Genomic DNA, 14,541 nt, shown 5'->3' on the forward strand with positions numbered 1-14,541 from the left:
GATGGATGTAAATAACTGCATAAAGAAGTCTTAAACTCGTCTGATCGGACGTCTTCTTCAAAGCAAAGGAAACTCGCCTTCAGCCAGATGATGTTTTAAGCCGAAGCATAAAAGAGGCATAAATAAAGTTGAGAAAATGATAGGCATCATGCGGCTCACTTATGTCAGGTCTGAGGTGGACAGGAAGCCAGCAAAGGTAATCCAGAGTCATACATTTAGTACAAACTCTGAATTTCCTAGTGACAAAAAACACAAAACTCCTGATAGAACATTTAAAAGCAAATGAGTTGTTGATGTAAGAGAAAAAAGCTTGTCACCGGGCAGAGCTGGACAGCACAGTGGCTGCTGATAGGAGAAACCTGGTGCAAAGCACACATCTTATTGGACAGGTATTGTATTTCACTTGACAGATTTGTGGCAACTCGTGCGCAGAAATGGGTGAACTTTTTCAATGGGCAGAATCTACAAGCTGGTGGTCAACTGCTCCAACAAGACACACTCTGAGGAACCCAATGGACCAACCCTCAACTTCAGTCAGAGAATATATAACTAGCTGACAAGCTTGTTTTTCTTCCCGTTACATCGTTATTTTTAAATGTGTTTTCAACCGACCCATACTTGCTAGCTCGCATTAAGCCTAGCGCTGAGGTGCAAGTCTCTATACTTCTGAGCTGGACTTTGAACTCTCCGCCTTTATCCAAGTGCAAAGAAGCGGCTGAGTAGGGCAGAAAAAAACCTGAACCAGCACTTGAGAATCACCAAGTGGCAGCTGGTGTCCATCTGAAAACACCTGAAATTAGAATAGTAGGGGGCCATTATATTACACGGATCAGTGCAATAATCTTGACTCCTCTGATGGGAGGAGCCTTTCAGCTCCAGGTCACCCATGCGGCTTCACAAGGTCGGCACAGAATTCACCAGAAAGAGATGTCCAAGGCAACAGATACAATAAAATAAAGCCACACGACTGTATAAATAAAATACACCAAGGATTTCATTCTGTTTTTTTCTGCTTTTGACCTGCATTGTTGACCGGATCCGCAATTTCACAACTACAATAGAATATCATTAGTCTTTGGATTGCAGACGCACAATGAAAATGATGTAATTACCTGCTCTTTACAGGTGAAGAAAATTAACATCTGGCCTCAGCTCATGTTTCTCCTGCACATCTCTGCGCCTTTAACAGTCTATAGATTTTTTTTTCTCGCTCATTTGAAAGAAGCTTTGAAAGGATTCTTGGAGGCTTTTGGCTTCATTAGAGAAGAGCATCCTCATGGCTATGGCTAAGAGCGAACACGGGTTAATTAAAAAGCAATATACACCTCTTTTTATTCTTGGTTCAATCAAGCGCCAACGCTGTCCGGCATATATAAAAAGTCTCTTCGCTGGATTATGGATCACCAATGGGAGAGCAGTTGTCACAGGCAGGAGTGGCATGTTCCTGTGACTGTTGCTCCTCTAAGGATTTCTAGCCCTATAAAAAATAGATACTTCAAAGTTCAGAGGTTTATTAGAAGCAGTCACCATGATAGATTTATAGTTCCAACAGTACACAAAGAGTGTTTGATTGTGAGACATGGGTTTTGTGTGGGTAGGTTCTCTTTACAGAACTGTCTGTTGCACTTGTTGAATGTCATGACTGGTGCCAACTTCAATACATACCTTCAAATATTTAAAGTATCCAAAGTTTCTTTTGTCACAGAAGCAACCTCTGGGTTACCCTGTTCTTCAACTTTGTACAGTGTCTCTGAAAAGCTGTGGAGTTACTTCAAGCCCCTGCGTCACCTTGGTTCTTCAGTGTTCATTACAGACTTTATTTCTCTATGATTGGATGTCAGTGCCTGGATATAGATTAGAACCAGCCACCGTTCCAAAATTACATATGACAAAATATAAAATAACAGTGCAGTTGTGTAAAGACACAGATGTAAAACACATCTAATACTGAAATAAAATAAGTATCAATCATGTAGTGCTGTAGTCAAGACCACACCAACCGAGACCAAGACTATACCAAGATATTTGGAGCTCAAGACCGAGACTATACCAAGATATTTGGAGATCAAAACCAAGATGAGACCAAGATATTGGGAGATCAAGACCGAGACTAGACCAAGATACTTGGAGATCAAGACCAAGATGAGACCAAGATATTTGGAGATCAAGACCAAGATGAGACCAAGATATTTGGAGATCAAGACCAAGATGAGACCAAGATATTTGGAGATCAAGACCAAGATGAGACCAAGATATTTGGAGATCAAGACCAAGATGAGACCAAGCTATTTGGAGATCAAGACCAAGATGAGACCAAGATATTTGGAGATCAAGACCAAGATGAGACCAAGATATTGGGGGATCAAGACCGAGACTAGACCAAGATATTTGGAGATCAAGACCAAGATGAGACCAAGATATTGGGAGACAAAGACCGAGACTAGACCAAGATATTGAGAGATCAAGACCAAGATGAGACCAAGATATTTGGAGATCAAAACTAAGATGAGACCAAGATATTGGGAGATCAAGACCGAGACTAGACCAAGATATTTGGAGATCAAGACCAAGATGAGACCAAGATATTTGGAGATCAAGACCAAGATGAGACCAAGATATTTGGAGATCAAGACCAAGATGAGACCAAGATATTTGGAGATCAAGACCAAGATGAGACCAAGATATTTGGAAATCAAGACCAAGATGAGACCAAGATATTGGAAGACCAAGACTCTAAAATGGTGGTCTTGAGGCCGGTCTCAAGACCAAGACCAATATCAAGTACTACCACACAACAATCATGCAACAATTAAAGCTAATACATAAATAAATCACCAACTTAATTTTCCAACTGACTTCAATGCAACTCCACATCACGCAGTGTGTGAATTTATATCTTGGCAGTTCTTCTCAGTGACAACGTCACGTGTCTATAACTACTCCAGCAGAGCAGCCCTACTGATTGAATGTGAAACAAATTCCCCAGAGAATCAGGTGAGATGGAATCAATAGCAAGACAGGCTGCCATGCCATTGGTCGGTCTGTTGTACAGCATGTGCAGTGTTTAACAATGAAAACAGCAAAGCAATGGCACGTACTGTATTTGTGTATAATATACGACAGGACTATCATAAAAGCTGCAATTTATTGAACAAAAAAGATTACAGAAAATGAATTAATTATGAAACTGAGATATGAGTGTAGTTATATTATACATCTATTGTCGACTGTTTTGTTTATAAGAGACTTTTCACTCTATGTTTCAATCCATTCGGCAGCTAGTAGAACAAAACAATTCGCTCCTGTGTTTTGTTTCTGGTTCATTTGTGCTGTTTATTTAGACAAATCCTTTTAACAAATGATTGTGTGGACAGATATTTTTGGTACTTTTATTTATTTATTATATCATTTTATCAGTCCACTATGGAGAAGAAGGAGTAAAGACCTTTACAGGTGTCCACACCCTCAGAAGCCCGGTCACGAGTGAAAGAACAAGATCACATATAGAAGCAGCTAATATTAGTTCCTCCACAAGGTAGCTTGACTCTTTCAGGTTTGGCCTCATAGGAGAGACTCAAAGCAAAACCAATCCTCCGGCGGGGACTGGTTCTGGGAAACTGTAAGGAGGACCAACAGTCCCAGGACACAAACCTTTGTAATATTGAGTCACACCCTAACATATTTAGATGAATGTACATCTACTACTTTTATCTATAAAGAATATTATAGTCGGCTTTATGTAGTCACTTCTTTTCTGGTGGTTTTAAAACCATTTGCGCAGTATTTTTGGTCAAAATCAATTGTTTTCAAACATGCTTGATGGGTCAATGTAACCTTTTCTGATAAAGCAATAATAACTTGGCGAAAGTTTGTGGCGTTTTGACCCATTTAAAGGAATAAACGGCGTGAAGTAATAGATCAAATCTACTGTAAATGGCAGCTTTAAAGCCGCGCCACACCCGTCTGACCTCGTGATTGGATAAAAATATTGGTCAGAAAAACAAGCTCTGTGATCAATACAAAACAAAGCTATGTTTTTTTGCACCTGTGGCCTTTTAGAAAGCCTGCAGAGATTGTGAGTTTTGAAAGAGGGCAGCATGTGTGCATGATCCAAAAGGATGAGCGCTGACAGTAAATGAGCTTAATTTGACCCCTGACCACCAGCCGATCCAGACTGCTGTTATACGTCTTTGATTTCGTGCTCTCGCAGGTCTCATTGTCAAGAGTCAAATCTCAAGCACAGTGGAACCCACAGGGGATATTTTTAAAAGTCTCCATCAATGTCCAGAGCTGAGAAGCAGTTACCTTCCTGCATTAAAAAACCTGACAACACCAGCAGTGCTATATATATATATATATATATATATATATATATATATATATATATATATATATATACACACACACACAGTTTGACTGAGGTCAGTGGCTCACCAGTAATGAACCTCACCGCACGCCACTGTAACCAGAACGTTATGAACCGCCAGTGTTGTCTCTCAGGTGACATATTTGGTTATGGATGAGCTCGTGGAACAGGTTGCAGAGATTACAACAATCTTATCAATATTCCAAAAGATAACCCAACAACAGCTGTCCTGATTTAGAGGTGCGACAGCAGCTGCTGCTGCTCCGGCAGATGATTCCGCATCATTATTGTGCTGGTGAGGGAATACGATACACACATATGGAGGGCCAGTGGGCCATTAAGAGTGGTGGCATTTTCTTTAGTTTCATTTGTTTGCCACATGGCCTTATGTTGGAATTGAAAGCACTAACTTAGTTAGTCAACAGTAGCTTAGTTGGTATAATTAAACTCCACACTTGTTCCATATGCAGAGTCAGCTGAAATGACATATACAGTACACACATCAGGAAAAGTGAAGTTACAACAAGTGCGCAAAGAGGTAGCCATTGGCTTACAGATATTAATGTGAGCCACAAACTACTACTTGGGTAGTTTTAGCCAGAGTACAATTCCTGCACATGAATTGGCTTTCAAACATCCTACAGTACGCGTGTGTACATTTTTCTTTTCCCGATGAGTGTGTATATTATTTTGACACTCTGTACGTATGAGTTTTTTTGCAGATTTCACCACTTCCACTTGTGTGTCTCACTGTCAGTGAAGCATCCCTCCTAACCCCCTAAATCACAAGCATCACGCAGCAGCTGACCCTGAGAACCCTTCAATGCATTTCACGCTTCTGTTAAATATAAACAGATCTGAGTTTTAGAAGTGGAAAAGGGCACTAAGCAGTGAAACAGCTCCAGCTCTCTTAATCCAACTCGGTATCAAGGTTAAAGTAGATTTAAACTTTAATGTTTTTGAATAGATAGCGTTAGTAGACATCTTTGTTTAATGGTGACAATATAGTAACAACCACCCTCGAATAAAGACCTTTTCATTGGCTGCACCTAATCTCAGCTCTCACCTGGTTCCTCACGCCCACTTCGCCACCTACAGTAATTCCACAGCTCTTAATCCCTTGCTTTTCCAGCTCTTTATCAGCCTTCCGTGCCCCTGAACTCAGCGCTGGATCCAAATGTTTTATTCCCTCCAGTGGATTTCTGGCTTGGACTGGCTAAAATGATCCTTGGTGACGGTGAAATAAACTCTGACCTTGCTCTTCCTTGATTTGTTTCTGGAGCTGCTTTGAATAATACTGTTTTTTTTTTTGAGTGTGTAAAGATGGTGCAGCTGGTATGACGGATGAATCCATAAAATGAACGTTATATTCAGGAGTAATTGACATCCTGTGTGCGTAAACATTCTATCCATATTCATCCAATAATAATACAGCCCAGGAAATGTCTCACCCTGACAAAAGCGTAACATTTAACCTGATAAAATTTAGTGCAGATCGCAGATTTACTCGGAATTTGTTGGCGAGCTCTCAATCTCTACTGAATATGCAATTGCTTAAATGAGTACTTCCACATGAACTGGACACCTTCCTCGAAGAAACCAAGAAGAAGGACTTGGATCGTGTATCTTCTTCCTCTAAAAGATTATCTCTTGCCAGTGTCAGCCTTAAAAGTTCCAAAGATTTGATATTTCAGTCTTTGTTAAAGTAAGTTGTTGATATGTATTCATTCACTCATGTACAGGAATCAGTTCAAAGCGACAACAGACCTACAGTCAGCATCAAGGACAATTCAAGTACAAGTCGATTGTGGGAGTGAGCAGCACTATCAAAGCTGTACAAGCAATTGTATAGTTATTGTACATGTTTCCTCTACGGTTCTGTTGATTACCAGCGTTTTATTAGAGCATAAATGGAAGAATACTTTAAATGATACGAGCCCGGATCTTCTGAGCAGAGTGTGGAAAGCACCCAACGTACTTAGTCATAAAATAAGATGAGTTTTGTCTCACCTGGTGGAACTCCCTCTGATGCTGGACGGCACCGACGTCTCCACCTATGGGCAGCTGCTCCGAGAGCTCCTCGTCTTTCGCTGTCAGCCATTCTATGATTTCCTGAAGAGAAAGCTGAAGCTTCCCGCTGTTGTCCGAGAAGGCCTCGAGTCGCACCCTGCTGGCACACACAAACAAACGGTGGAAACAGCAGTCAGGGAAAATAAACTAGATAGACAACAGCAAGAAGAGCGGAGAAGAACAGCACACGTTCTGCAGCAGTTCCTTTGCTTCGCTGAGAACAGCTCGTGTCATGAATATATACTTTAACAGACACGTTCATTTATATATTTGAAAAATGAAGTCCAACAAATCCTTCCATATATATTTTTCCACGCTCGCAATGGGAAGTTTACAGATGGAATGTAGGACTGCAGTGGGTTTTGCAGGTTATCACGAGCCTTCAGTCTTTCCATTGTCTCCACATGCAACGCCTTTGGGTCTGGACTCACAAATTGGCTCAAAAGTTTAGAGCTCATTCAAGTTCAGGTTCTAAACTCTAGGTTCTCAATAGTATGCATGCATCCAGGCTGCTAGCCTATTGTTTGAGGCCCCAAAACTGTTAATAACTAACCCACTAGTTTAACATGCCAATTTTAAATAACAGTAGCACGTCGAAGGTTTATCCGACATAAGAAATTGAAACGCCATCTGAAAGAAGAAAGTTGGGTCTATGCACCGACGCAAGTCTCATTGCAGAAGTCCCACGCACTTCTACACTAAGAAAGTCCAACTGCAGAGCAAATTTACTGTCTAGCCTTGACTCGTGTCAAGTTCTGCAGGCTTCTCAGTGCAGTAACTCCTGAATCTCAACGCTATTGAAAAGACTGGTTCCTGAAAGGTAAAAAACAAGAGCATTCCAAAGATGCATGATGTGCATATTGACGGTAAAATAATCACTAAACGTGGCGCTGCAGAAAGAGTGCACTGAGAAGGAGCGAGACAAACACAGCGGTGTTGCAGCTGGATTTATTGAATGCTTATTCATTAGAAAATGGGAAAATAGTTTTTTGTTTTTCCTCAATAAGGCTTCAAAGTTTAGATTTATCATCTCAGTTCGCTTTGTCGTGTGATTTTAGTGATGAAGCCATGAAAATATTGTTTTCTTTCCCATTTAAACTGTTAAACACCGGTCATAGCTTCTTTGTTTTATTGAGAATCCGATACTGTATGAATATTTTACTTCACAATAACTCAACTCACTGCTTCAAGAAAAGTAGACAGTGAAAATCAATTTGAAGAATGAACTGAAAACTGTGCACTTATTCATCCTCCCACCAATGCGACACCCATGTTGTTAACAATCCAAGTGATACATACAAGTCAGCATTCTTGGTTTTGGTTTTGTTTTGTTTTTTTGGTGTTGCATGTTGCTTGACCAACTTCAATGAATGGTCCTTCGACCCATTCCTACCTCTCACTCTCGCTGCCACTCCTCTCTCACAGGTCACCCCTGAAAGTCGTCTCCACCCGTCACCCCTCATATATTTCTCAGATGCGCCCATACCGCACTACGATTTCTCTCTCATTAAAATCGGGGACTCCTCTAATGTTAATCGTTGCTTTACAGTATGGTTCATGTTGCTTGAGTGGTGGGAGAGCGCTTTATCTACGGGCCATTAGTAATAGATGTTATGGAATTATGTCGAGGAAATATACATATCATTACAGTGTGGGCTGAACTTAGCTTGCGGACCTGAATTTGACATGGCTGCAGGATGAACGGATGAATTCCACTATATTTAGACGGAAGGGATTATGTATATGACAGCACCCCACGACATCGCAGCTTTGACGACTATCAAAGTCGGATTAAATATGCCAGTTCAAGCCATGGTCAAACATCCTGTGTGAATTAGGATCAAAGATGGCAGAGAATTATTTGACAACAAATCAGCTTTGTGGAACTTTATACTTTAACTTCATACTTAAATTTCCAGCCTCTACTTTTTTTTTTTTGCGGTCTGAATCCTGCTGCTTATACAACAATGTGGCGAATATATGGATTTTTACTGGCTAATAAACATCATGCTGCCAAAATATTGAGCTTTGTCACATCAAACCGGTGAAATCACATACGTTTTATTTGCCTCAAAAGCGCTCCAAAACAGAGCCAATCTCCTGGAGGAGCAGAGACGAGCAGCAGCAGCTGGAACCGGCTGTGGTGTCGGAACTCAGGTGAAAACAGTGTATTTTGAGCATGAGCGTTTTAATGTAAATAAAAGATGTGAGGAGTTTATGATTCAAGTTCTGAACATTGACATGTTTGTTTCATGAGTCAGTCTTGATGCTGGAGCCTGTTTTCAAAACTACTTTGGAAGTGATCCTCATGCATTTTTGAGACACCACTGACCTTTCTATGGCACAGACAGCACCACTGCACCCACAAGGCTTATAGACCAGTGTGGCTTATGTATTGACAAGATCTATTTTCCTTCTTAAATTTAGTGTGTGTGGCTTATATTCCAGCGTGCTCTTTATTCTGGAATTTACTGTATGTGGATCTGTACATTTGACGTGGTTAAACTAAAAGCAAAACGCCATGACCGACTGGCAAAAGTCTATCCAGTGCTGCTTCCATGGTAGACGTGCGACACCACTGCGCTTCAGTCTGTAGCCAAGTTGGCACTTCGGTGGTGACGACTGACAGTGAAATCATCCCAGTGTTTCAATTACGCACCAGACGGCAGCACTCGACAACCATCACTTCTACACATCAACATTTCCCTCCACTGTCACACTGAAGATAATGATTGTGGAAGAGAAAGGGAATCACTCAATATGGAAGCACCCACTTTGAGACACCCGGATGACAACAATGAAGAGTTGAGAAATTTCAATAAGCATCCAGACAACCATTAAGGGTTCGCTACAATACAATAGATTGAAGAATAAAATGCTGCTGATGGGATTCTGCACCCATCGTCGCTGTCACACTGAGGAGCGATGTGGAACTGTTAGGCAATTTCGTGCCGACCGGATTTGGCGCTGACAAGCATGCATGAGGAATTAAGTAACACTTCAGGGAAGCCCGCTGCAGGGAAGCGTGCGGAATTAGTGCTAAGACTTTAGAGGGGGTAAACATGGAAAGGTGATCTCCGTTTGCAAGTGTACAATACAGAAATGATAGCTCTTCCTGCTAAATCAGCAAGGCTGAGTGAGCAAGCCTGCCACGTGCTCAAGCCTCCCACCGCTCCTACAGCTCACCTGGCTCTGGGAATTGAATAAAAGAGAGGGTGGTTGGACTTCAGGGTGTGAATTTACTGAGAAATACTATTACACAAAGAGCAGAGATTTGCTGGATCAAATCAAAGGGCACTTGTTTGACACGATGAAAAAGGAAATCATTGATTCATTTTCTGTCACCAATTCTCAGGGGGCTTTATGTTGGATGGCAAGCAACGTCACACAGAAATGTTCTGCAGTTTTTCCTGCCGCAGAACTCACAAAATGCCTGTCTCAAGCAGCTATACCTAAGTAGAACCCGAGCGAAACATGAGATCCACCCACTCAGAACCTAGAAGCATAACTCCAGTTTACACGACGTAAAAGTTTTAATAGAATACAAAGGTTTGAAGCAATAATGGTGAAGTACAGAACAAATCTTCTTCTGTCTCCCAACTTGTGGTGTCAAAAAGCAAGTGTATTTCTGAATTGAAGCGTTCACTACAGCACTGACAAATGCATTACAATATTATTACTCAAACAAAAAAGGGGCGCTGTTGTTAACTGTCATATTGACAGTTAACCTGCTGACAATCTTGAGGATTCAAGCTCAACACTTGGGGAAACCATTTTTGAAGACTGGCAGCAGAGATGCTGCTCCCCCATGAGAAAATTTTGTAGGACGCTATTTGGCTGTTTGTCCAGCAGACATGTCCAACTTTGAGGATTCCATGGGGCAGACCCAGCAAGCAAATGTTTAAGACACTTATTAGTGTCCACCCAAGGCAGTTCAATCCAAATGTTGGAGAGGAATTTGAAATGAAGCTATGAGATAATTTATTTCAAAAATGTTTGAGTAACTCTTGCATAAGATCCAAAGGTACTTGGAGATGCTTATGAATCTACTTTCCAATGTTTTCATTGAACCATTCAAGTACCAAGTTCAAGAGGTTTGTCACGACCTGTGCCACACTTAGATTGCCTCCGCCACCAAAATGAATAGGCAAATAAATAAATAAAAAGTCCTTTTGGGTGAGAGCTGTTTAATAATGTGAAGGATAAGAACTCTCATAATCATCAATGCTGCTGGGATGCGCTGAAGTCAGGCTATTATGTTGTTTTGTTTCATGCAAGAGGCCATCGCTAACTGATCTGATATCAGCCCCAGCGCCGTGAGGAGACTGGTTTAATATTGAAAAAATATTGTCATAATAAAGCATGCTTAGCCTTTTCATTTCCGGGATTATCTACACGCGCAGCGCAGAGATAACAGGCTCGAGCCTGAGGGAAAACAACAACACACACTCCACAACCTGGTGTCAGTGTGTGTTATCAGCCGGTACTTTTGTTTCCGCCAATAATTTTAATATAGTTTTGACAGGTGGGATTCGGTTTTGTTGACGTCGGACTCCACCAAGACTGTTATAATGGAAGCATTGCAGACAAACAGGCATCCATCTTTGCACTCACTGAGACAGATTATATTGGCAAAGTTGGGCTTTTTAATGGGCTGATTAATTAATCTCTCCGAGAGAGGAGCAAGATTTCTGCGGTGCAGAGATGCAGTGCTGTGGCGCCCGGGGGCCCAGTGAAGCATTCTCTCTTTCCTCTCCCCCACTCCATGGCAGGGACGTTACCAGAGCCAACAGGAAGGGTGAGAATGCACAATGTATGTTGGCATGGCTACAGCTTGTTTACTTGAAAAGACGTACCGGGCACAGCATGTTGATTAATATGCAGTATAAATATTGAGAGGTGTTTCGGTGAAGTCCTCCACGAGACATTTGAAGGCATGAAGCAGCTGAATTAACATGGATTCAGAAACAATATCACAAAATATTAATGAGCTACGGGAACGTTTGGCTTGGAATCACCTGCTGTTAAAATGTGTTTTTGTCAAATTTTTGTCACTTAACCATCATTCTTTTAAACCGTTTTGCCGGACAATGTTGCCCGCTCATCTTTCTTGCTCTCCTCATGCAGCATTGTTTTGTGATATTTCTTTCAGGATCATATTGCCATTGCATTGTCTTTGCTTGAACATAACTACTGTTATATCGTACAGGGCTTTTCCTATTCATATTTCTGCACTTTTAAGTTAGTATGATGGATTTTATGATAAAATTTTTTTTTACATGACAACCTTTTCATCACCTTATTTTGAAAAATAAAATTTGACTGCAGCTCCTGCAATGTTTATAACTGAATCCATACTACTTACTCAGTCAAATGGCTTTTGCTTCTCTAAATATCCCTCCATTTTTCTTCTTTTTTGTTTTTACTGAAAGATGAATTTAGAATTGTTATTTTTTCCTTGTTTTTTTATTTTTATTTATTTATTTTTGTAAGACTTGAAAATGTGTGATTTATGATGACTTGAAGTCAAACTGCTGCATCAATTTCATTTCCTCTGCATAAAACAAAACATACATTCTCAGATTTCAGTCGGTGGGTCTCCAACATGTTACACCTGCTTTTCTTGGTATATGTGGATGAGTCCATTGTACAAAATTCAGTAAATTCGCCCAAAGATAGTGGCTCTCCAGTAAAGCACAGGCCTCCGAATCAGCCTACAAATCTGATAATGCACTGCAACAGTTGAGGCCTAACAGATGACTAGATCCAAAGGTTTAAAGCCAATTCCAGCTACTTGGGGCAAGAGGTGGGATCATAGTTTAGTTCCAGAAAAAAATCTTTTATCCTTTTTGGGTCCCAGAATTTGACTTTTTTTTTTTTTTTCGTTTTTTGTTTTTTTTTGAAGCCCCACCTCCCAATGCTCGAGACTTCTGCTCAAGAGTTCATGCCCTTCTATTGAGTGATTTAAAATTCTAATTTTAACATTGGTTCACGTCAAAAAAGGAAAACTAAACACTGTCACCCATTAGTTGTTAAATGGACAGTGATGAACTCCATGAAAATATATTTCAATCAATAACAACGTGGAAAGACGCTTGTCACAATTTGTTTCTTTTCTGAGTTCAGCCCTGCTGATGCACCGAGGGGCCATCGACATGACATTCTTTCAAAGGCCACTCTCTGGAAGAGATTTACTGTTGCCTTCAATAAACCTTCCTTCCTTCAGCAATATTCCTGGATATTTACACATTTGCTGAGTGACAAGAACGCTGACGCCACTGGGCCTCAACCACAAACTACAGTCAATGTTTGAAGAGTGATGAAAGCCCACCGGGGAAGAGAGGCTGTTAGAAATTCTCCGCCATAGAGTAGTGTGACAGCTATAAATGATGGTGAAAGGAAACTAGGAATAAAGACTGCATAGTTAGGCACATTTATTTCCAATTATTGGTGGTGACAGAGAATTAATCTGCCTCTTGCAGCGCGCAACAGCGCTTCAACCCGCACATCGGGATTTCTTTAATGTTAGTTTCACATGGTGTAATAACAGGTTAAAAGCAATGGTCAGAAACTGGACAGTGAGTCACCCGTAGTTATGGCTACACTGCCGTTAGTGTCGTGTCAAAGTGAAGAGCAGCTATCATCGGGAAAAAAACGTGAAAAAAGGCCAGCCGTAGAGATAAAATGAATACCGTCTGCCTTTGGAAGGGATTTAGCTTAAAAACCAAAAGTGTAGCTTAAATTGTTTTTCACCCCAAAGCAAGTTTGACATCAAAAGCCAACTTTTGAAATGCAAAGCAAAAACTCATTTCAGTGTATCTTTTGGAAGCCTAGCAAAAATAAAATGGATATATTCTTCAAAAAAGTAGATCTGTTTTACAGAGATTGTTTTTTATCAACTTCAGGATTGTCCACAACAGTGAAGTTCAGGACTCATCACTGCCCCACATATTCATATTTCACAAAAAAAAAGGTCAAAAAGCAATGTCAATGTAGAGAATTGCACAGTGTGAGTGAATACCTTCACAACAGGACTATTAACAGGTAGTAACAGTGGTCCGCCACATGCTATGCTCAATGAGCCAAGGGACTGAGGGAAGAGTGGTTAAGATGCGTTGGAAGGAAAAGAAGCATTTGGATGCACTTCAGCAACATTGACAACACAAAGACAGGATGGTTTCAGAGAGTTACATGAGTCTTTAATGCTATGTATTGATGTATTTAACTACCGAAGAGGTATGTGTACTTAGACACATCATAAGCCAAACAGCGGGAAAGTTCAGGAGCCAAAAAAGCCGACTCTTTTTGGTGAGCTGAGTTGAATGACCTGGCTCACTGAAAAAAGCCGGAATTCCCATCTCAATGACCCGGGCATTGAGTGCTTGCTTCTGTTTCTCCCACTCTTAATGACATGTTTTGTAAATTTCACCTCACACTGCTCACACTCATTCTCTCCCACATTCTGTCAGTGTCACTCTGTTGCATGTGTGTTTGGAAGGCATGCTGCGGTGAACCTCTGCTGGTGTGGAATGCACGAGGAATCCATACTAGCAACCGTACAGATAAACAAGTCATTTGAAATACCTGTATGTGGCCTGGGCAAGTATTCTGATGTTGTTCTCACTTCGCGGCTGTGCAAGATTAGTGGAATCGGCTTCTTAATGCTTTACTTTCCCAAGAAATATTGCGATATCGTTTTACCCAGGGCCACGGAATGCTCATGTCTGCTTTACACGCACAGTTGGGTGTTGTGTTTCCATCATTCTATTGGTTCACACTGTAACCTGCCGTTGTAAAATGCTAGACCTGAGCTTGTGAAGGCAGTTCAGCTGATTTGTGTCATGATACTGCTATTTGCAGATGATGTAATGCTAATGGATCAGTTTCTGACCGTGAGTACTAGATGGATGTTTTTGCATTTGAGCGTAAAGCACCTGGGGATGACTATCAGCAGCTTAAGTAGTAGAAGTGGTGGGACGCCAATCATCCCAGGGGGATCTGATCAAATGCTCACTCAGTGAAAGAGCAGACTCTTCAAGTGGAAACGTAGGAACCAGAGTCAAGTGAGTCAGAGCAATCACGATGAGTAAAACAGTCTAGTGCTC

At 41.0% G+C, this 14,541-nt stretch overlaps 1 protein-coding gene across 5 annotated transcripts in view; it reads right to left on the reverse strand.

Annotated features, from left to right (window-relative positions):
• The window catches only part of drp2 (dystrophin related protein 2), a 200,856-nt gene that overhangs the window by 65,759 nt on the left and 120,556 nt on the right, over nt 1-14,541 (reverse strand). For 4 of the 5 annotated variants that reach the window (XM_053878677.1, XM_053878672.1, XM_053878674.1 and 1 more), the window contains one exon: nt 6,377-6,536. In XM_053878677.1, the coding sequence (XP_053734652.1) occupies nt 6,377-6,536 (160 nt within the window). The remainder of the gene's footprint in view (nt 1-6,376; nt 6,537-14,541) is intronic. The other variant, XM_053878675.1, reaches the window with a different exon arrangement.

Source organism: Synchiropus splendidus, chromosome 11 (genome assembly GCF_027744825.2).
Source record: "Synchiropus splendidus isolate RoL2022-P1 chromosome 11, RoL_Sspl_1.0, whole genome shotgun sequence".
Lineage (NCBI taxonomy): Eukaryota > Metazoa > Chordata > Actinopteri > Syngnathiformes > Callionymidae > Synchiropus > Synchiropus splendidus.